This window comes from Melopsittacus undulatus, chromosome 4 (assembly GCF_012275295.1).
Source record: "Melopsittacus undulatus isolate bMelUnd1 chromosome 4, bMelUnd1.mat.Z, whole genome shotgun sequence".
Classification (NCBI taxonomy): domain Eukaryota; kingdom Metazoa; phylum Chordata; class Aves; order Psittaciformes; family Psittaculidae; genus Melopsittacus; species Melopsittacus undulatus.
In genome coordinates, this window is record NC_047530.1 from 94,875,022 (window position 1) to 94,890,368 (window position 15,347).

Sequence of the window (15,347 nt, forward strand, 5' to 3'; positions counted from 1 at the left end):
TCCCAATAGCATTTTAGAAAAGAGGAAGAAATTTTAGTGACCCTATATATCAATGATCAACTTTATTATATGCCTACTAAATCCATAAAAAATATGCATCTTCTTAAAAGAACTATTTTACACACAACAAGCAAACACTTATTTATTCCTTATTTATGAATTAGAAGGTATTATGTCCATATTTTTAATTTGAGGTGGAATATAATTGGTTATTCTCTTGGTGATACTACCAGTATGATGCTTATCATCTTGTTTCCTACATGAAATTGGTAAGTCAGCTCAAACCTGTGTTCAGGCAGTCAGTTATCTAAGTGTATAATACAGTGCCTGTTTTAAATGGGATTGAATAAGAAAGCAGATACTTTCTGAGGATGTATATTTTCACTAGAAAGTTAGGTTCTTACTCAATAGAAAATAAAAGAGTAAAAATAGATCAAGTGCCCCTGATACAGATTCACTATAACTTCATTAAAGTTAATGACATTTATGCCAACTAAAAATGTACTCTCATAGAAACTAATTTGTCTGCTATATACTCATTTCAACTATTTAAATACACCAAGTTAACTGCCATATTCATACCTATTTCAGTGTAAATGTAAAATTAAATCCATTGGATTAAATTGTCCAAATCTTATTAAGGCAATGCAGGGAAGTTGAGAATTTTACTTTCAGGAATAAAAAATACAGATTCTAGTTTGGTTTTTTGTTTCCTTCTCTGGCATATAGTACTATAACAAAATGACCTATTCAACTTGGGTTAACATAGACATTAACATCAAAAATGTGTCACAGCTTAAACTTCAAACAATTATCTGCTAATGAAAGACAGCTTTGGTTGTTCATGGTTACTTCTTGCAGCGGTTTCTGTACCAGCCGCATGCCTTACAGGGATCCCTGTACAACAGAGAAAAATTTCCTGACATTTACGTCTGAAATGGGCAACATTATACAAAATTGGATTGACAGCAGAGTTGGCAAAAGTGAATAACACTATCCAGAAGAAAACTGATGGAAAAATAATTAAATCTTGTTTGTAGTTCTGAACTAAGATTAAAAGAATAATTATTATAATTGGGCTCCACATGATGAAGAAAGAGATCATCAAAACAATGAGGGTTCGGAATAGTTTGTAGTCTTGCTGGGAAACACGAATCTGATGATTTTCTGAGTAGGCTAAGCCAGCATTTAAACTTCTTCTTGATGCTTTTGTAATCTGCAGTAAAAGAAAAGAAGTAACTTTCATTGAAACCTAGGAGAATTTTAACACATTTTTACAAGTGCAAAAGTAAATCGTAGCACATAATGTTTCTGTTTTGAAAAGTGACCACAAAAAGGCCTTTCATAATTCCATTTTACTTTTTGTCAGTGGTTCCATTTCAAATGTTCTCACTTTACCAGCTTTTTTTTTTTTCCTTTCAGCTGTGAACTCACTTCAATATTAGTCAGGCTGGTTGATCTCCTTATGGCTTTCTTACAAGCATAAATACTTTTCAGCATAAAGCAGAACCTTAATTACTCATTAAATCCCATTAACTTTAAATTATGACCTCATTTGTTCTATCTAAATAAACCCATTGATTTTTTTTCACAAACGCAAACTGGAACATAATGAACAATCCTATTGATGCACAAGGAGGAACACAATCCAGTTCTCTTACAGCCATGCTGATATTATAAGGCAGGTATTAGATCATGAATTTATTACAGCAACAAAATAATGATATGTTTCAAATGTGAAAGGAATTTTACTTCAAGTTTTGTGTAAAGTTTCGGTCAGGAATCAGAATTGTTCTCTGTGAAGTAACCTGGAACTTTACAGATCCATTTGTCACTAAGAAATTCTGTTTCTTGTAAAAGTACAGTCCGATGTAGTAAACCAGACTATGGGTAGTTTGGGAATCCAGTATTCATGGGGGTCAAACATCTGTCACCAGGTAGAATAATGAATCCCAATGGCTTGAAGAAAACTCTGAATCTCATGCGCTACCTTCCTGTCTTCACTGAAGTTGGCATGGCACATGTAAGTCTGTTATATTCACTTATCTGATGCAAATAAAGCAAAATTGAAATATATAGCATGCAAACATTTATGCTAAATAATTGAGATGTCATTTTATCCCCTGCATAGGTAAAGAAGGGGTATTTTCAAAAGCCTGGATCAGTTTGGTGTAACAAAAGTAAGTAGGAAAGCCAGAAGGCGTAAGATTCTTCCTGCTGCTTATATGTATGACATTTCCCTTTAGCAGTTAACTAATGGAAGGATAACACTAATACTAGTAATGCTTAGTAGCTTCTTAGTTCAGGTAAGGATCAAAATGGTTATATCTATTTATATACAGAGAAAGAACAAGAGCAATTTTCATTCTTTCTGCAGTTTTCTGAATTGGTCACAGAGGGCGATGGCCTAGAATAAATATCTATTAAGCACCTAGACATCTACCAAAAAATTCAAGAGAACACAGGTGTGTAAATTAAAACCTGTTATCCAGAAATGGGCTTCTTAGCAGCTGCTGAGCCCTGGAATGGAACAGTCTCAGTAGCTGCTTCTCTGATTCAAAATGGGAAGAGAATTCTGATGTTTTCAGCATGTAAAACTATTCTAGGCTGATGATCTTCTGCTGTAACCATTTGCAACCTAGAAACTAGGCTAACTCCTCCAAACAATCCAATCCAAGAGTTGGTCTCAGAGGGCAACTAACCTGTCTTAGTAAGACTGAAGATTTCATCAAATGCAAAGGACTAATATCTCCTTCTAATATAAAAGTAGGAAGTGTGCCCTGCTCAGCCTCCACTGTTCAAAATGGCCACAGTATCTGTTCCATATAAGCATCCTCCATCTTTCCTGCTGGTGTTGTACAGCCCAGAACTAAAAATGCAAGAATCATCAGGATTGCAGTAAGATGCAACTGCATTGTACAGAAGTGCTCAGCTGACATGGGCTAGCAGTGGAATGTTTTGGATCCCTTTTTGGTCTGCATAGCATAAGTAAGGTAGATACCTATCATGGGCATCTGGAACACTCTGAGAAACAGGAGCTTAGAAGTCAGGTAACTTCCTGAGCACAAACATCTTTACTAGTTCTAGCCTCTTATGTAAGTCTTGCCTGCAAGGAGGAACAGTGCAAAACCAAATAACTACAAATCATGGCTTCTAATCTTACCACTTTTGCCAGTGCTCTAAGAAGTGTTACATAAAAATAATACTCAGTTTCAGATTAAATTGTGAAGTATACATTTGTAGAGTATATTTGTTAACAAATTTGAGGTCTTATATCTGTAGTGAATCATCATCACAGATGCTGTATTAATTGAATATTTGAATGCTCTGAACTGCTTCCAGCAACACTGAGCATTGTGGTCTGTGCTCACTGGCATCACAGTGGTGATCATGAGATGATCTCATGAGATGAGAGTGAATCTGCTATTGGGAATGACTTGGGGATTAAGACATTCTCCAGCTGAGTTCTGATTGCTTCCTGGACAGTGTGTGAGAGAGCAGATTCAGTTCTAACAGATGGGATCCTGCTATGGGCTCATTCTTTTCTCAGTTTAGGAGAAACATAACTTCATCATCTGTGTTATCAAGCTAGAAAAGAAACGTGAGTATGGCAGCATGGAGCTGTTTTGTAATCCAGTATTCCAAACACTTTTTCAGGCTTCTAGTTCTCTACATGCCATTTTGTTTTCTAAATTTATTTATTGTAACCTGGCATCTGCAAGGACAAGAGGTCCCCAAGGACTGTGACATTCCTGGGCCTGCAGTTTTCTGCAGTGCTTTCCAAGGGCTCAGAGTCCCCACTGAGTTCTGTATCTTCTTTACCTACAGCAAATAATGAGGTTGCAAAAGGCAGGTGCTTTACCTAATGCATTTACCTCAAGCTTATAATGAGTTTCCAGCATGTACAGAAACTAAAAGCTGATGATTTTGACTACAAGTGAACGCCTGATCAATAGGCAAGTACATGCAGAGCCCAGATTCTCAGTCCTATGTTCATGGAAACATGGATTGCAGCTCTGGTGCACGTACCCACTGCCCCTTGGTGCTCAGGATTTCATCAGTTAATTCCCTGCTCAATAACCTGTGTATTTTGTGATTCCTTTCCAAATCTGTAATTTTCCTTATAGATAGTATGCAAAGTTTAATTATCTAATACAGGAATCAAGAATCTTTTGGAAGTAATTGCTAAAGACTAGGCACTGCATCTCCTAGTTTGAAGATTTCTAGCTCTTTCCCACTCTGGTTTTGGAAGAGGAAGAAGAAATCAGGTGTTTTAAAAGGAATTCAGGTAACTAACATCGTGCTTGCTAGATGAGATAAACATTACTAGTTAGATTAATATTCTGTGGAGTTTAGGCTCAAAGAAAGCAAAAACTTGTTTTTCATTACTTCAAATGCTTGACTCTTTTAGCATTCAGCAGATTGACAGTCTAAATATGAACAGCACATAAATGGGGAAGTGTATTAAATACTATATGTAAATTAACACAGACTTTGTATTGGGCTTCTGGTAATGTGCTGTTCAAGTATGTTCTTAGTTGAAGGGTACAGGCTACTACTTACTGGTTGACGTGCCTTATTTTGTATCAGTACTTACCATTCACTAAGCAAATGTATATTCCCTTTGGGTGTATCTGTATTCAATGACTATATGGTGATGCCTAGTGAGTTTACTTCCCTTTGTTCTGCAACAAAATACAAAGGAAAAACATACCTGTAGGATTTTGGAGTAACTGATGACAATGACTAATCCTGGTACCAGAAAGAAAACAGTGGCAAAGGTCACATCCCAAACTATTTCTCCTGCATTGCTGGGCCAAACCAAGGTGCAAATCTGAATTTCCTGCTTGCAAAGAGTAGAGAATTAACATTGTACCATTCCTTATTTTTACTACAAAGTTTTCCTTATCCCCCTCTGTGTCTATAGAGAAAAGGGCTGCAGACTGAGTTAGTGAAAAGATTCTACTTAAAGCAATTAATGTATTACTTCATGGCTTTAAAAGCTCATACAATTCCAAATAGATATGTTGTCTACCATCTAAATATTACCACAAATTTCATATCAAATGCTAACAGCAACTTTAACATTGAAACTTCTAGACCTTAAAGTTGTCATGTATTTGAGTGTCATGTTGGGTGTACATCTGTATGTATTTCAAAATAGTAGCAGAAAAATCTGTGCATGGCCATTTTGTCCAGGGCTGCCGCATGTTCGGAGCAGCTCTCCCTGGGTGCTGAGCCCTCGGTAAGGGCGAAACGTGCTGAAAAGAGCATCTCTGATTCCCTGCATACTGGGGGATGCAAAACTATCCCAGGCGATGCCCAGATCCCACCTAACTGGAGGGTCCTCTGGCGGGACAGGACGAGACAGGAGGGGGCAACAGCGGCGGGTGGGGGTCTCTCCCCGGTCGCTCCTCGGGCACGGCCTCGTCTCCTTCCCGGAGCACGCAGCGCTGCCCGCTCCCCAGAGCATTTCTCCTCAGTGACAGGAGAGGACGAGCCCCACTCCCTGCCCTGACTCCTGACGCCTCCCGTCACCCACTCTCCTCCGGCCCGGCTGCCCACCGCCCGCTGCTGCAGGCCCTGCCCTGCTCTAGCCCTCACCTCGCCGGCGGCGGGCAGCCGCACCACGGAGAAGAAGCAGCAGAGTGGGAGTGTGGCGAGGGCGGCGAAGGCCCAGATGAGGAGGAGAGCGGCGGCCAGCGCCTTGCGGCGGCGGAACGCGGCGTGCCGCAGCCGGGCGATGCTCACGACGCGCTCCAGGCTGACGGCCGACAGCGAGAGGATGACGACGGTGCCGCTGAGGCTCATCACGTAGAAGAGCATGTGGCAGACGACGTCGCCCAGCACCCAGGACTCGGTCCAGCGCACGACGGCGATGAAGGGGATGGCAGTGATGAAGAGCAGGTCGGCGCAGAAGAGGTTGAGGACCAGGCAGTTGGCAGCAGAGAGCCGGTGCTGCCGTTGCACCAGCAGGTAAATGCCCCAAATGTTTCCTGCCAAAGCCAGCAGGAAGATGAAGGCCAGGGCAGATGACTCTCCAATTCGCAGGGCTGTCACGTTGTAGCCCCTGAAGTCTGAGAAGAAGGGGAAGTAGGACCTGTTCCCCCCTGGTGCACTCCTGGACCCCAGCATGAGGGTGGCCAGTGGGCATGAAGGACCCAGCACAGGCAGCGGTGCCAGCCCTAGGGAAAGGGCTGAGCTCCCGGCCACCACGGCGGCACCCAGGGTGTCCTCCCAACACAGAGCAGGGGGCTGGCTGCCATCCCCCTCGCTCCTCTTTCTTCTGCCTGTGCTGCTGAGGGCTCGTCTGTGCCAGCCAGGTGGTTTATGGCCCTTGCACCAGTGTGGAACAAGGAAGTGGGAGGGCAAACACTGTGCGGCTCACACAAAGGTGAGGCCGTGGTGTGTGGGGAGGCAGGAACTGGTGAGTAGGTCTATGGCACCTCCATGCTGAGGGGAACAGACCCTGTCACATTCTCCAGGGCTTACCCTGCTCTGCTGTATAGGCAGGTCCCTGGGGCACCAGTGACCTGGGCCCAGCCAGCCTGCTCCCTGTGCTGGGGTCTCTGCATGGCTTAAAACAGAGGGATGGCTGTCAGATCGCTTCAAGAGCTCTTCTTGGGAGCCTGGGATAACCAGCACTGCTCTGAGGTAAAAAACAGAGTAGAACTTATTCATTGCTTATTCATAAGTAGAACTTATATCATTATTCATTCTTGACGGTGGCTTTTTGAAACAGCAGTCCTGTGCTAACCATGGTCTGGCATGGAGGGGAAGTGTCAAAGTGCCACTGTCTTGATTCTGGGGGTCTGTTTACTAAGCTGATGTAGAGTGTTACCTGCCTGTTGTTATGGGTTCTTGCTGAAGAAGCCTGGTAAATTAAGACATACCTAGAAAATAACCATTCCACCTCTGGGCAATTCCTGACAGCAGTTGCTCGAATTGTGAATGAAAGTAGGCCTTTCTGATTGTTCTCTTCACTCCAGATGATTTGGAAATGGTCTGGAAGTAAAGCACATAAATCATCACAGACAGGCAGATAATGTCTTAAGTTTTCATGAAGTATGTAAACAGCTGTGCAACTTCAGGAAGCTCTGGATGGATTAATTTGTCTTGGTGCCAGAGCAGGTGCTTAAGGATACAGTTACAGGCTTGGCCCTACGGAGCTACACCTTTTGATTAGGTGACAGTTATGCCAAACCTGTGTGCCAATGGGACCAGGTGACCAGGCAGTGCTTCCTTGTACCCTGGGTGTGACCCTGCCATCACCCACTTACGCAATGGCATTAGTGGGGATTCCAGATTAGGGAGATTCCAGAAACTCTGTCCTTCTAAGGAACAATCTCCTAATGAGAAATGACAAGAGTGAGATCTTCCCTGGACTGCTTTCCGTGTTCTTGCCAGAGCAGAATTGATTTTAATTAGCATATTTTCTCTTGAGCTATAAGTGGTTCTAACTGTCTGTGCTGTCTCATCAAACAGGGAGTTTGCAGGGCAGCTTGAACAGGTGGATGAGATGCTCCTACTAATTCCTGCTGATTGATGACCATATGAATTGTGGGCAGATCTGCTGTTAAGTGGGTGGCTGCTATGAACTATGAACTCAAAGACAATAAGAAAACTTGCAAAGATGATTTTTTTTTGGCAGCCAGCAACACAAGTGACTGGCAAGTGTCTCAAAACATAGATTTTATTCTACATCATTTGCTGGGAGAAAAAAATCTGCACCCATATTGCAAAAGTTGCAGCAAATTCAATAGAACTACTGAGGACGATTATCCACACTTATGATCAAAGCTTGACATATCTAGTCACAATTTATGGTGGCTTTGCTATGGACTGATTCTGTAAAATGATTAATGAATCTTGAAATACAGCAAATACCTTCCAATTGTCACAACCTCACATGTCTGGGACTTCATGCAAGCTGACAAACTATCCCTGATGTCCTTGGCAGCTGGCAGTAGTGATGTGACAGTGAGCTCTGAACAGAGGCTGGGAAAGAGCCACATCAGAAGTCTAGTTGTACCTGTGTGAAAACTTGGAAGGCATTAACAGGATGGGCTGGGGTGGGAAACAGTTGGAAATGGTAGCAGAGATAAATGCAAATTTTATTGTGAATAAAATCTTTATAGCCTTTGGAATTAGTGAAAAATGAAATTAGAACAGAACAGGGGAAGGAAAACAGGGAGAGAAACATCCAAAGCAGACTATTGAAGCAATGGGGATATTTTCTATCAGGGAAGAAGGGAATGCCATAGAGGAGCAGGTTTGAAAAGGAGATGATGTGTGGAACTATCTGTATAGACCCTTGATCTTCTTTAGAAAGGATCACTAGCTTTTGTCCTTAGGTGTGGATGAGAATCTCACTTAGCATAAACCCATTGTTTGCTCAGGAAAACCAAAGCAAAATGCTGCTTTTAGTCTGCTATTGCTGAGTGAGCTTCGTGTTGACCTGTGTGCAAAATCCTGTGCCTGGGGACAGCAGAAGTGTGAAGAAACATGCATGTTTCCAAGGGGGTTTATGAAATGAATGGGAGCTCCTTGCAGGAAGAAAACCTGTTTGATTACTCATGGGTCTAATGGATCCATTATATTAAAAAAATAGTTTTGTTTTCCCTCCCATGAAGTACAAAAGCTGTATTTGCTATTGGGTAACTACAATCATAGCAACCATCACAACATGAAATCTGAGGAACGGAGGAATCATAACTTCAACAGAGCTACTCTGGCATTACCCTGATAGGTAGATGCTATGTGTGGTATATAATCCATCCATGTGTGCTTAAGAGAAGGAAGTGATTAACAGAATGCCTGGAAACCTGTTATGGTTACTTAACCTATATATTTTTTTCAACCTACCTATATAATTTTTCAACCTATGTGCTCTTTTGCACTCGGAAATGGCAAAACATGGAGTCAACTCAAGTTTCATTGTTCCAGATTAAATGGAAGCTGCAGGGACCTCTGTGGAGCTGGTTAGCTAGTCTAGCAGGCAAAAATCCTGATTCATTTTTTGTTTTCATCCTGACTGAAAATCTGAGTCCTTGCCTTCTCTACAGCAAGTAAGAGCTGTGTTACCTGGTATCATCAGTCAAGCTCTTTTTCAGACTGTGTCCTGACAACCATGAACTGGCATGACAGATGGAGATGGTTCAGCTTATTTATTTCTTGAGCATAAGAAATATTCTCAGAGAGAAGGGCCTCTTGGGCTAGGTGATTCTGGGAGGTAGGGATTCTGGTTCCATTTGGACATGACCTGAGAAAGTTTCTACCTTATTTATGCATTCTCTTGTATGTAGATTGGCGTTGAAGTCTTTGGGTCTATTTTCATGCACCTATATCACAATGATTAAATAGTACTGACGTCTGTAACAGATGTATTGCATATTTAATGTTTGCTAAGTGATTTAAATTCATTGCATTAGAAACATTGACTTTTTGTCTTCACAAAAGATATTCCAATCTTGTAGGTGACTCAAGCTGTGTCTATATTAGGGTTTTAGCATAAGTGGCAACCAGGGTTAGCTTTCTCTTTTCACTTTCGTTTTTGCATACCATATTGCAGCTCTTCTGCTTCTGAACACTGTTAATTCTGTGCTTATAAGTTACGCTATTTTAAGGTTTGATTCAAATGCAAATCTGTTTTATTTTGCTCTTTAGGAAGTTTTTTAACTGCTCACCCTCTGTATACTTTAGTATCAATGAGCTGAAGCATTTAAACCAATGCCTAAGGAACAATTTTAAACTTGCAGTACAAATATAAATGCTTCTGTTTGTCTTCAAATAGTAGCAAGCTCACCCTCTCCAGTGTTCACTGAAAATACCAGATGCTTCTATGGATCTGTGTGATTACATTGAGAACTAACCCCTGTTTCCTCTGAGGAGTTTCATTTTCCTGTGGTCAGTATCTATCAGAAGCTGGCATGCTTCCTGGGTTATGTGCCAGAGTGCTGTAGTTTCAAGCTGTAGCAGCAGCTTACTGACCAATGCCTCAGTCACAAACAGAGCTGCTGATAATACTCTCAGTTAATGTGCTTCCTAATAATAGCTGGGTCAGGTTCTTGTCAAGACCACCAGTGGTTTTGCCAGCAGCAACACTGAACAATTTCCTCATGACTTGCAGTAAGGGAGAGTTTTCTTTCTGAACCAAGTGCAAATGTAAGTACATAATCCATCTAACAGAGAATTCCCCTGAAAGGGCATGATCTCTGTTATACTGCACACTAACCAAGCCTCACCAGGGTGACTCAGTTCCAGCTAGATTGCTCTAACTAGGTGGGGTTGTTCCTGAGCGGTTTTAGATACTATAGTACACTTACACATTTAACCCATGGATTTAGGGAGTTTCTCAGTGGATACAGCGTTATCAGAATGTTCATTTGGACATCGCAGGATCTGGTAGAACACTCTCACCAAGGAACTGAGACCCTGAGCAAGATTTACATGGTGAATTATAGTCTGTAATTTAAGTGCCATTGGACCTTTGCTAACTTTCAGATGTGCAAAAAGTCACTTGGATTCTTGCTGTTGAACTTTGATGCAGAGACATCAGAGCAAATTCTGTGGTGTGCCTCTGAAGGATTTACAAACAAAACTTGTCACTGGCCTGTCTTGCTCATGAGATGTACTCATACATTCCCTGAACACATTGGTCTGCTGGGTTGTGCTCAGTGCAGGGATTACAGATGTCATCATTTTCCCTCATATCCAAGAACCATGTGATTAGAGAATGCTCTTATTCATGAGGTTGAAGGAGAATCATCTTGCTTGCTTTCCTTTGTTTCACTTTAGAAGAGTAACTTGCTGGGAGCAACAGGGGTTCTTCGGGTCAGAATTAGGATAAAAGCTTTACTTTATAACTCAGGCATTTTTGAAGAAAGGTCTACAGTGTGTCTGCCTGCTGCAGGAGAATCTGTGCATCCTGGAAGGCAAGGCTTGTACTTAGCTAGCATTAGCCGAGGGCTGGAGAAGCAATCATTCTTGCAACACCAGTGAGAGAAAGTAGATAGCACTTTAAATTCTGCTATAAACCCTCCTGAATTAACAAGTGTAATATGCTAAATAATGTGATTTCCCACTGTTCATGTTCATCATTGTCAGTGGCTGTTTGATATGATTGATGACAAATGACTTAGAGCTTCTCATAAACCATGTCCAGAAAGCATGGATGCCTAATTTAGGCTGTTAGTTTTGTGTCTAGTTCAATGAGATAACACTGACACGATCACTGTTCTTACATTGATAAAACCCGTGCTTCTGCTGAGGCAGTCTTCTCATTCACCAGTTTTGAGCTGATCAGGGAAATTAAACCTGATTGCACTTCTCTCAAGAAACCAGCTGGATATCACTCTGATAAGGTCCCAGGCTTGTTTCTTGTAGGATATTCTGAGGCACCTTACCTTGCTCTCTCTTTTTGAAACTATTAATTCAGATAACTGAATTCACTCAGTTCACTAAACTATTAATGAAATACTTAAACTTTTGATTGGTCAGGGAGGCAGCAAAATGAACCCCTGATTGCTGATGGGGAGCTCTGTTCCACGTCTGAAAGGGGACTGTGTGTAAAGGGTCTCACTTCACTGATGTGTGGAGTCTGCCTTTTTTGCAAGAAGGGACTGGTTTGCTGTAAGCAAGCAACGCTAGAAGAGAATTTGCATCAGTGAATCCTCAACAGCACCTCCTTTTGTGCACCTAGCCTTTCTTGAGGAGCCATGTTTCTCACTGGCTGGCTTGGCTAGCTCCTACACAATACCCTGTCTTCCTGATCCTGGAGCATCCTATGGAGGGGAGCCCAAACTCCCCAGATGCCAAAGAATTGGACAGCATGGCACTGTCCATTAAAACAGTGTGGGAACAAGGCACTTCCCAACATTAGGGAATTAAGTGACATCAAGTTGCACTTGTGTCATTTCATAGAATCATAGAATAGTTAGGATTGGAAAGGACGTCAAGATCATCTAGTTCCAACCCCATGCCATGGGCAGGGACATCTCACACTAAACCATATCACCAAAGGCTTCATCCAGCCTGGTCTTGAACACTGCCAGGGATGGAGCATTCACTACCTCCCCGGGCAACCCATTCCAGTACCTCATCACCCTAACAGTAAAGAATTTCTTCCTTATATCCAGTCTAAACCTCTGCTGTTTAAGTTTCAACCCGTTACCCCTTGTCCTATCACTACAGTCCCTAATGAATAGTCCCTCCCCAGCATCCCTGTAGGCCCCCTTCAGATACTGGAAGGCTGCTATGAGGTCTCCACACAGCCTTCTCTTCTCCAGGCTGAACAGCCCCAACTTTCTCAGCCTGTCTTCATACAGGAGGTGCTCCAGTCCCCTGATCATCCTCGTGGCCCTCCTCTGGACTTGTTCCAACAGTTCCATGTCCTTTCTATGTTGAGGACACCAGAACTGCACACAATACTCCAAGTGAGGTCTCACGAGAGCAGAGTAGAGGGGCAGGATCACCTCCTTCGACTTGCTGGTCACGCTCCTTTTGATGTAGCCCAGGATATGGTTGGCTTTCTGGGCTGTGAGTGCACACTGCTGGCTCATGTTCATTTTCTCATTGACCAACACCCCCAAGTCCTTCTCTGCAGGGCTGCTCTGAATCTCTTCTCTGCCCAACCTGTAGCTGTGCCTGGGATTGCTCCAATCCAGGTGTAGGACCTTGCACTTGGCATGGTTAAACTTCATGATGTTGGCATCAGCCCACCTCACAAGTGTGTCAAGGTCCCTCTGAATGGCATTCCTTCCCTCTAGCATATCAACAGAACCACACAGCTTGGTGTCATTGGCAAACTTGCTGAGGGCACACTCAATTCCATGTCAGCAACAAAGATATTAAACAAGACCGGTCCCAACACCGATCCCTGAGGGACACCACTCGTTACTGGTCTCCAGCCGGACATTGAACCATTGACCACAACTCTTTGAGTGCAACCATCCAGCCAGTTCTTTATCCACCAAGTGGTCCACCTATCAAATTGATGACACTCCAATTTAGAGACAAGGATGTCATGTGGGACAGTGTCGAACGCTTTGCACAAGTCCAGGTAGATGATGTCAACTGCTCCACCCCTGTCCATCACTTTTGTAGCCCCGTCATAGAAGGCCACCAAATTGGTCAGGCAGGATTTTCCCCTAGTAAAGCCATGCTGGCTGTCACCAAGCACCTTGTTGTTTTTCATGTGCCCTAGCATGCCTTCCAGGAGAATCTGCTCCCAGATTTTGCCAGGCACAGAGGTGAGACTGACTGGTCTGTAATTCCCCAGGTCATTTATCTTGTTTTCCATCAGGGTTGTGATGCTTGAGTGCAAACATTGATTTAAAATGGCTTTGTCTGCTCAAACTAGAAGTTTATACATAGAAATGCCAGCAATATTTCAGTTGAGAAATAAGGTGTGGTAAAACTGTTATTGATTTCTGGTGCATTAGCTAGTAATTTTGCATGGAGTGAAATAACATGAGTCAGTGCAGAGTAAGCATTGTTACCTGCTTTTTTTTTTGTGATTTAAATCTTTTGGTGTGCTTTTTTGTGGGCCTGTATGTATTATTAAAAATAGGGCTTCAAGAGACTGTGAGCACTTGTCTGGCTGATGTTCCTGACCTAAGGCAACCCCACCTGCCAGGAATGGTTTAGGTAGTTATACAAGTGCCCTGTAAATCTCCAGTGGTGGAGATTTTGCAGCCTCTGTAAATGATGTGCTTCACTGCTCTACTCAAACCACCAGATTTTCCTTATGTCAGAATTTCTGCTGGTGCAATTTTGAGCCTGTTACTCTTTTCACTGAGAATAGGAATACTACTTCTTCCCTCTGTATGGAATTCTGTGATTTTTTTCATGGTCTTTTCTAGACTGCATATCCTGATTCTTTCATGAATTTTCCTGAAACCTGAAAGACTTCTGCAACATTCACATTAGTTTGAATTGCTCTTGAAGTATAATAATCAAAATTGGATACAATATTCCAGCTCTGGATTCAAAAGAAAATGAAAGCTTATATGCAAAACATATAACAGCTTGTTTATTCATCGTGTTTTAAAACTTTTATTTCCTTACCTACCTTTTAAAATCCCACCTATGCTGCAGAATTCTCCAACACAATTGACTTTGAGCAGGACCTTCCCTTACTGCAGGGTACGTAATTCTGTCACATTTTAGAGAAAGGAAAAGATTTAGAGATGCTGTAAGTAGTATTCTAAGTTGCATAGTGCCATTGTACATAATGCAGCTTGTGTTACTCTCTATACTGCATCTTTCTTGTGTGATAAAGATAATTGCTTACCATTTTTAAGGTAAAACCATAGCCACAGCTGTTATTGTAATCTTAACAGTTCAATCAGATTATGAGATATGGAAACTAATGGACAGGTTGATTGCCAGATTAAAGTGGAAATGGCCAGACCTCCTCTACTGCTACATTTTCATAGCTTGTAAACTTCCCCTCTCTCTGCTTTGGAGATCCCACAAGACCAATATTACCCCTAGTTTTCTTGAAGACACTGCACCATTTACATTAGCATTCTCCGCCAGATAAACAGTGACATCCCATTGTCTCTAAATATTTGTGCTGTTCAGCATGATTTTGTTACAGCATAACCGGCACTACACCTCCCTGCCATTTTATCTGCACAGTTAAACATAAGTGGTTTATTGTATAGTTTGCCTAACATCTGTAATACAGTTATTGGCACATGGTAAATAACTGTGGAAAATGGTTATTGAAACCAAGAGCAAGAGAAAAAGTTGCATGAGCAAGCAAATGATTAGAAGCTGGTCCATTTGATGTGAGAAAAATAAGAGCCATCACTCAGTTATTATTTCACAAGCAGCTCTCCTTGTGTAAAAAGTCAGTTGTTACGCAGCCTTGAGCTGTCTTTGCAACCACACCCACAGCATCAAACCCATTTCACTGGCTTGCTATTTACAAACACAGTACGTGAAAGTCAGGGTTTATAAATATGCTGGTACTGGTGAATACGTGCATTAATCCAGAAGCTTCCCCAGAACATCTTCAAATGATGCAGATTTCACCGAATTTCTGCCAGGGTGAGATTCCATTACTTGAAATGGACATAACTCGGAAAAAACTCCTGGGATTATAAACACAAACTGCTTGAAATAATAGTATTTTAAAAATTATCTCCTGTCTTATAAAGAACTAAATTTGCAGCTAAATCCTAGCATTAAGATGAGCTTATTAGGCACAAATCTCTCTGTCCTACATATGACTAGAGGGAAGAGCAGCAGACCTTTAGCCATTTTTTAATTTTTCTTTTCTTTTTAGGATAAAAAATAATTTTCAGCCCTATAGAAAAAACAGTGAAACGATCTGCATG

The 15,347-nt window shown here is 41.9% G+C and overlaps 1 protein-coding gene across 3 annotated transcripts; it reads right to left on the minus strand.

Annotated features, from left to right (window-relative positions):
- Nucleotides 1-748: 748 nt before the first annotated feature.
- FFAR4 (free fatty acid receptor 4) lies at nt 749-6,150 on the minus strand. Of its 3 annotated transcripts, none has more exons than XM_005144048.2 (3): nt 5,707-6,150; nt 4,715-4,843; nt 749-1,216 (listed from the first exon to the last, which is right to left on the minus strand). In XM_005144048.2, the coding sequence occupies exons 1-3, from the start codon at nt 6,133-6,135 to the stop codon at nt 812-814; spliced, it is 963 nt and encodes a 320-aa protein (XP_005144105.1). In that variant the 5' UTR covers nt 6,136-6,150; the 3' UTR covers nt 749-811. The 3 variants fall into 3 exon arrangements, with proteins under 3 accessions (XP_005144105.1, XP_005144104.1, XP_012983221.1); XM_005144047.2 differs by having other exon boundaries at nt 4,715-4,846; nt 5,605-6,150; XM_013127767.2 differs by having other exon boundaries at nt 812-1,216; nt 5,605-6,135.
- Between the last annotated feature and the right edge of the window lie 9,197 nt (nt 6,151-15,347).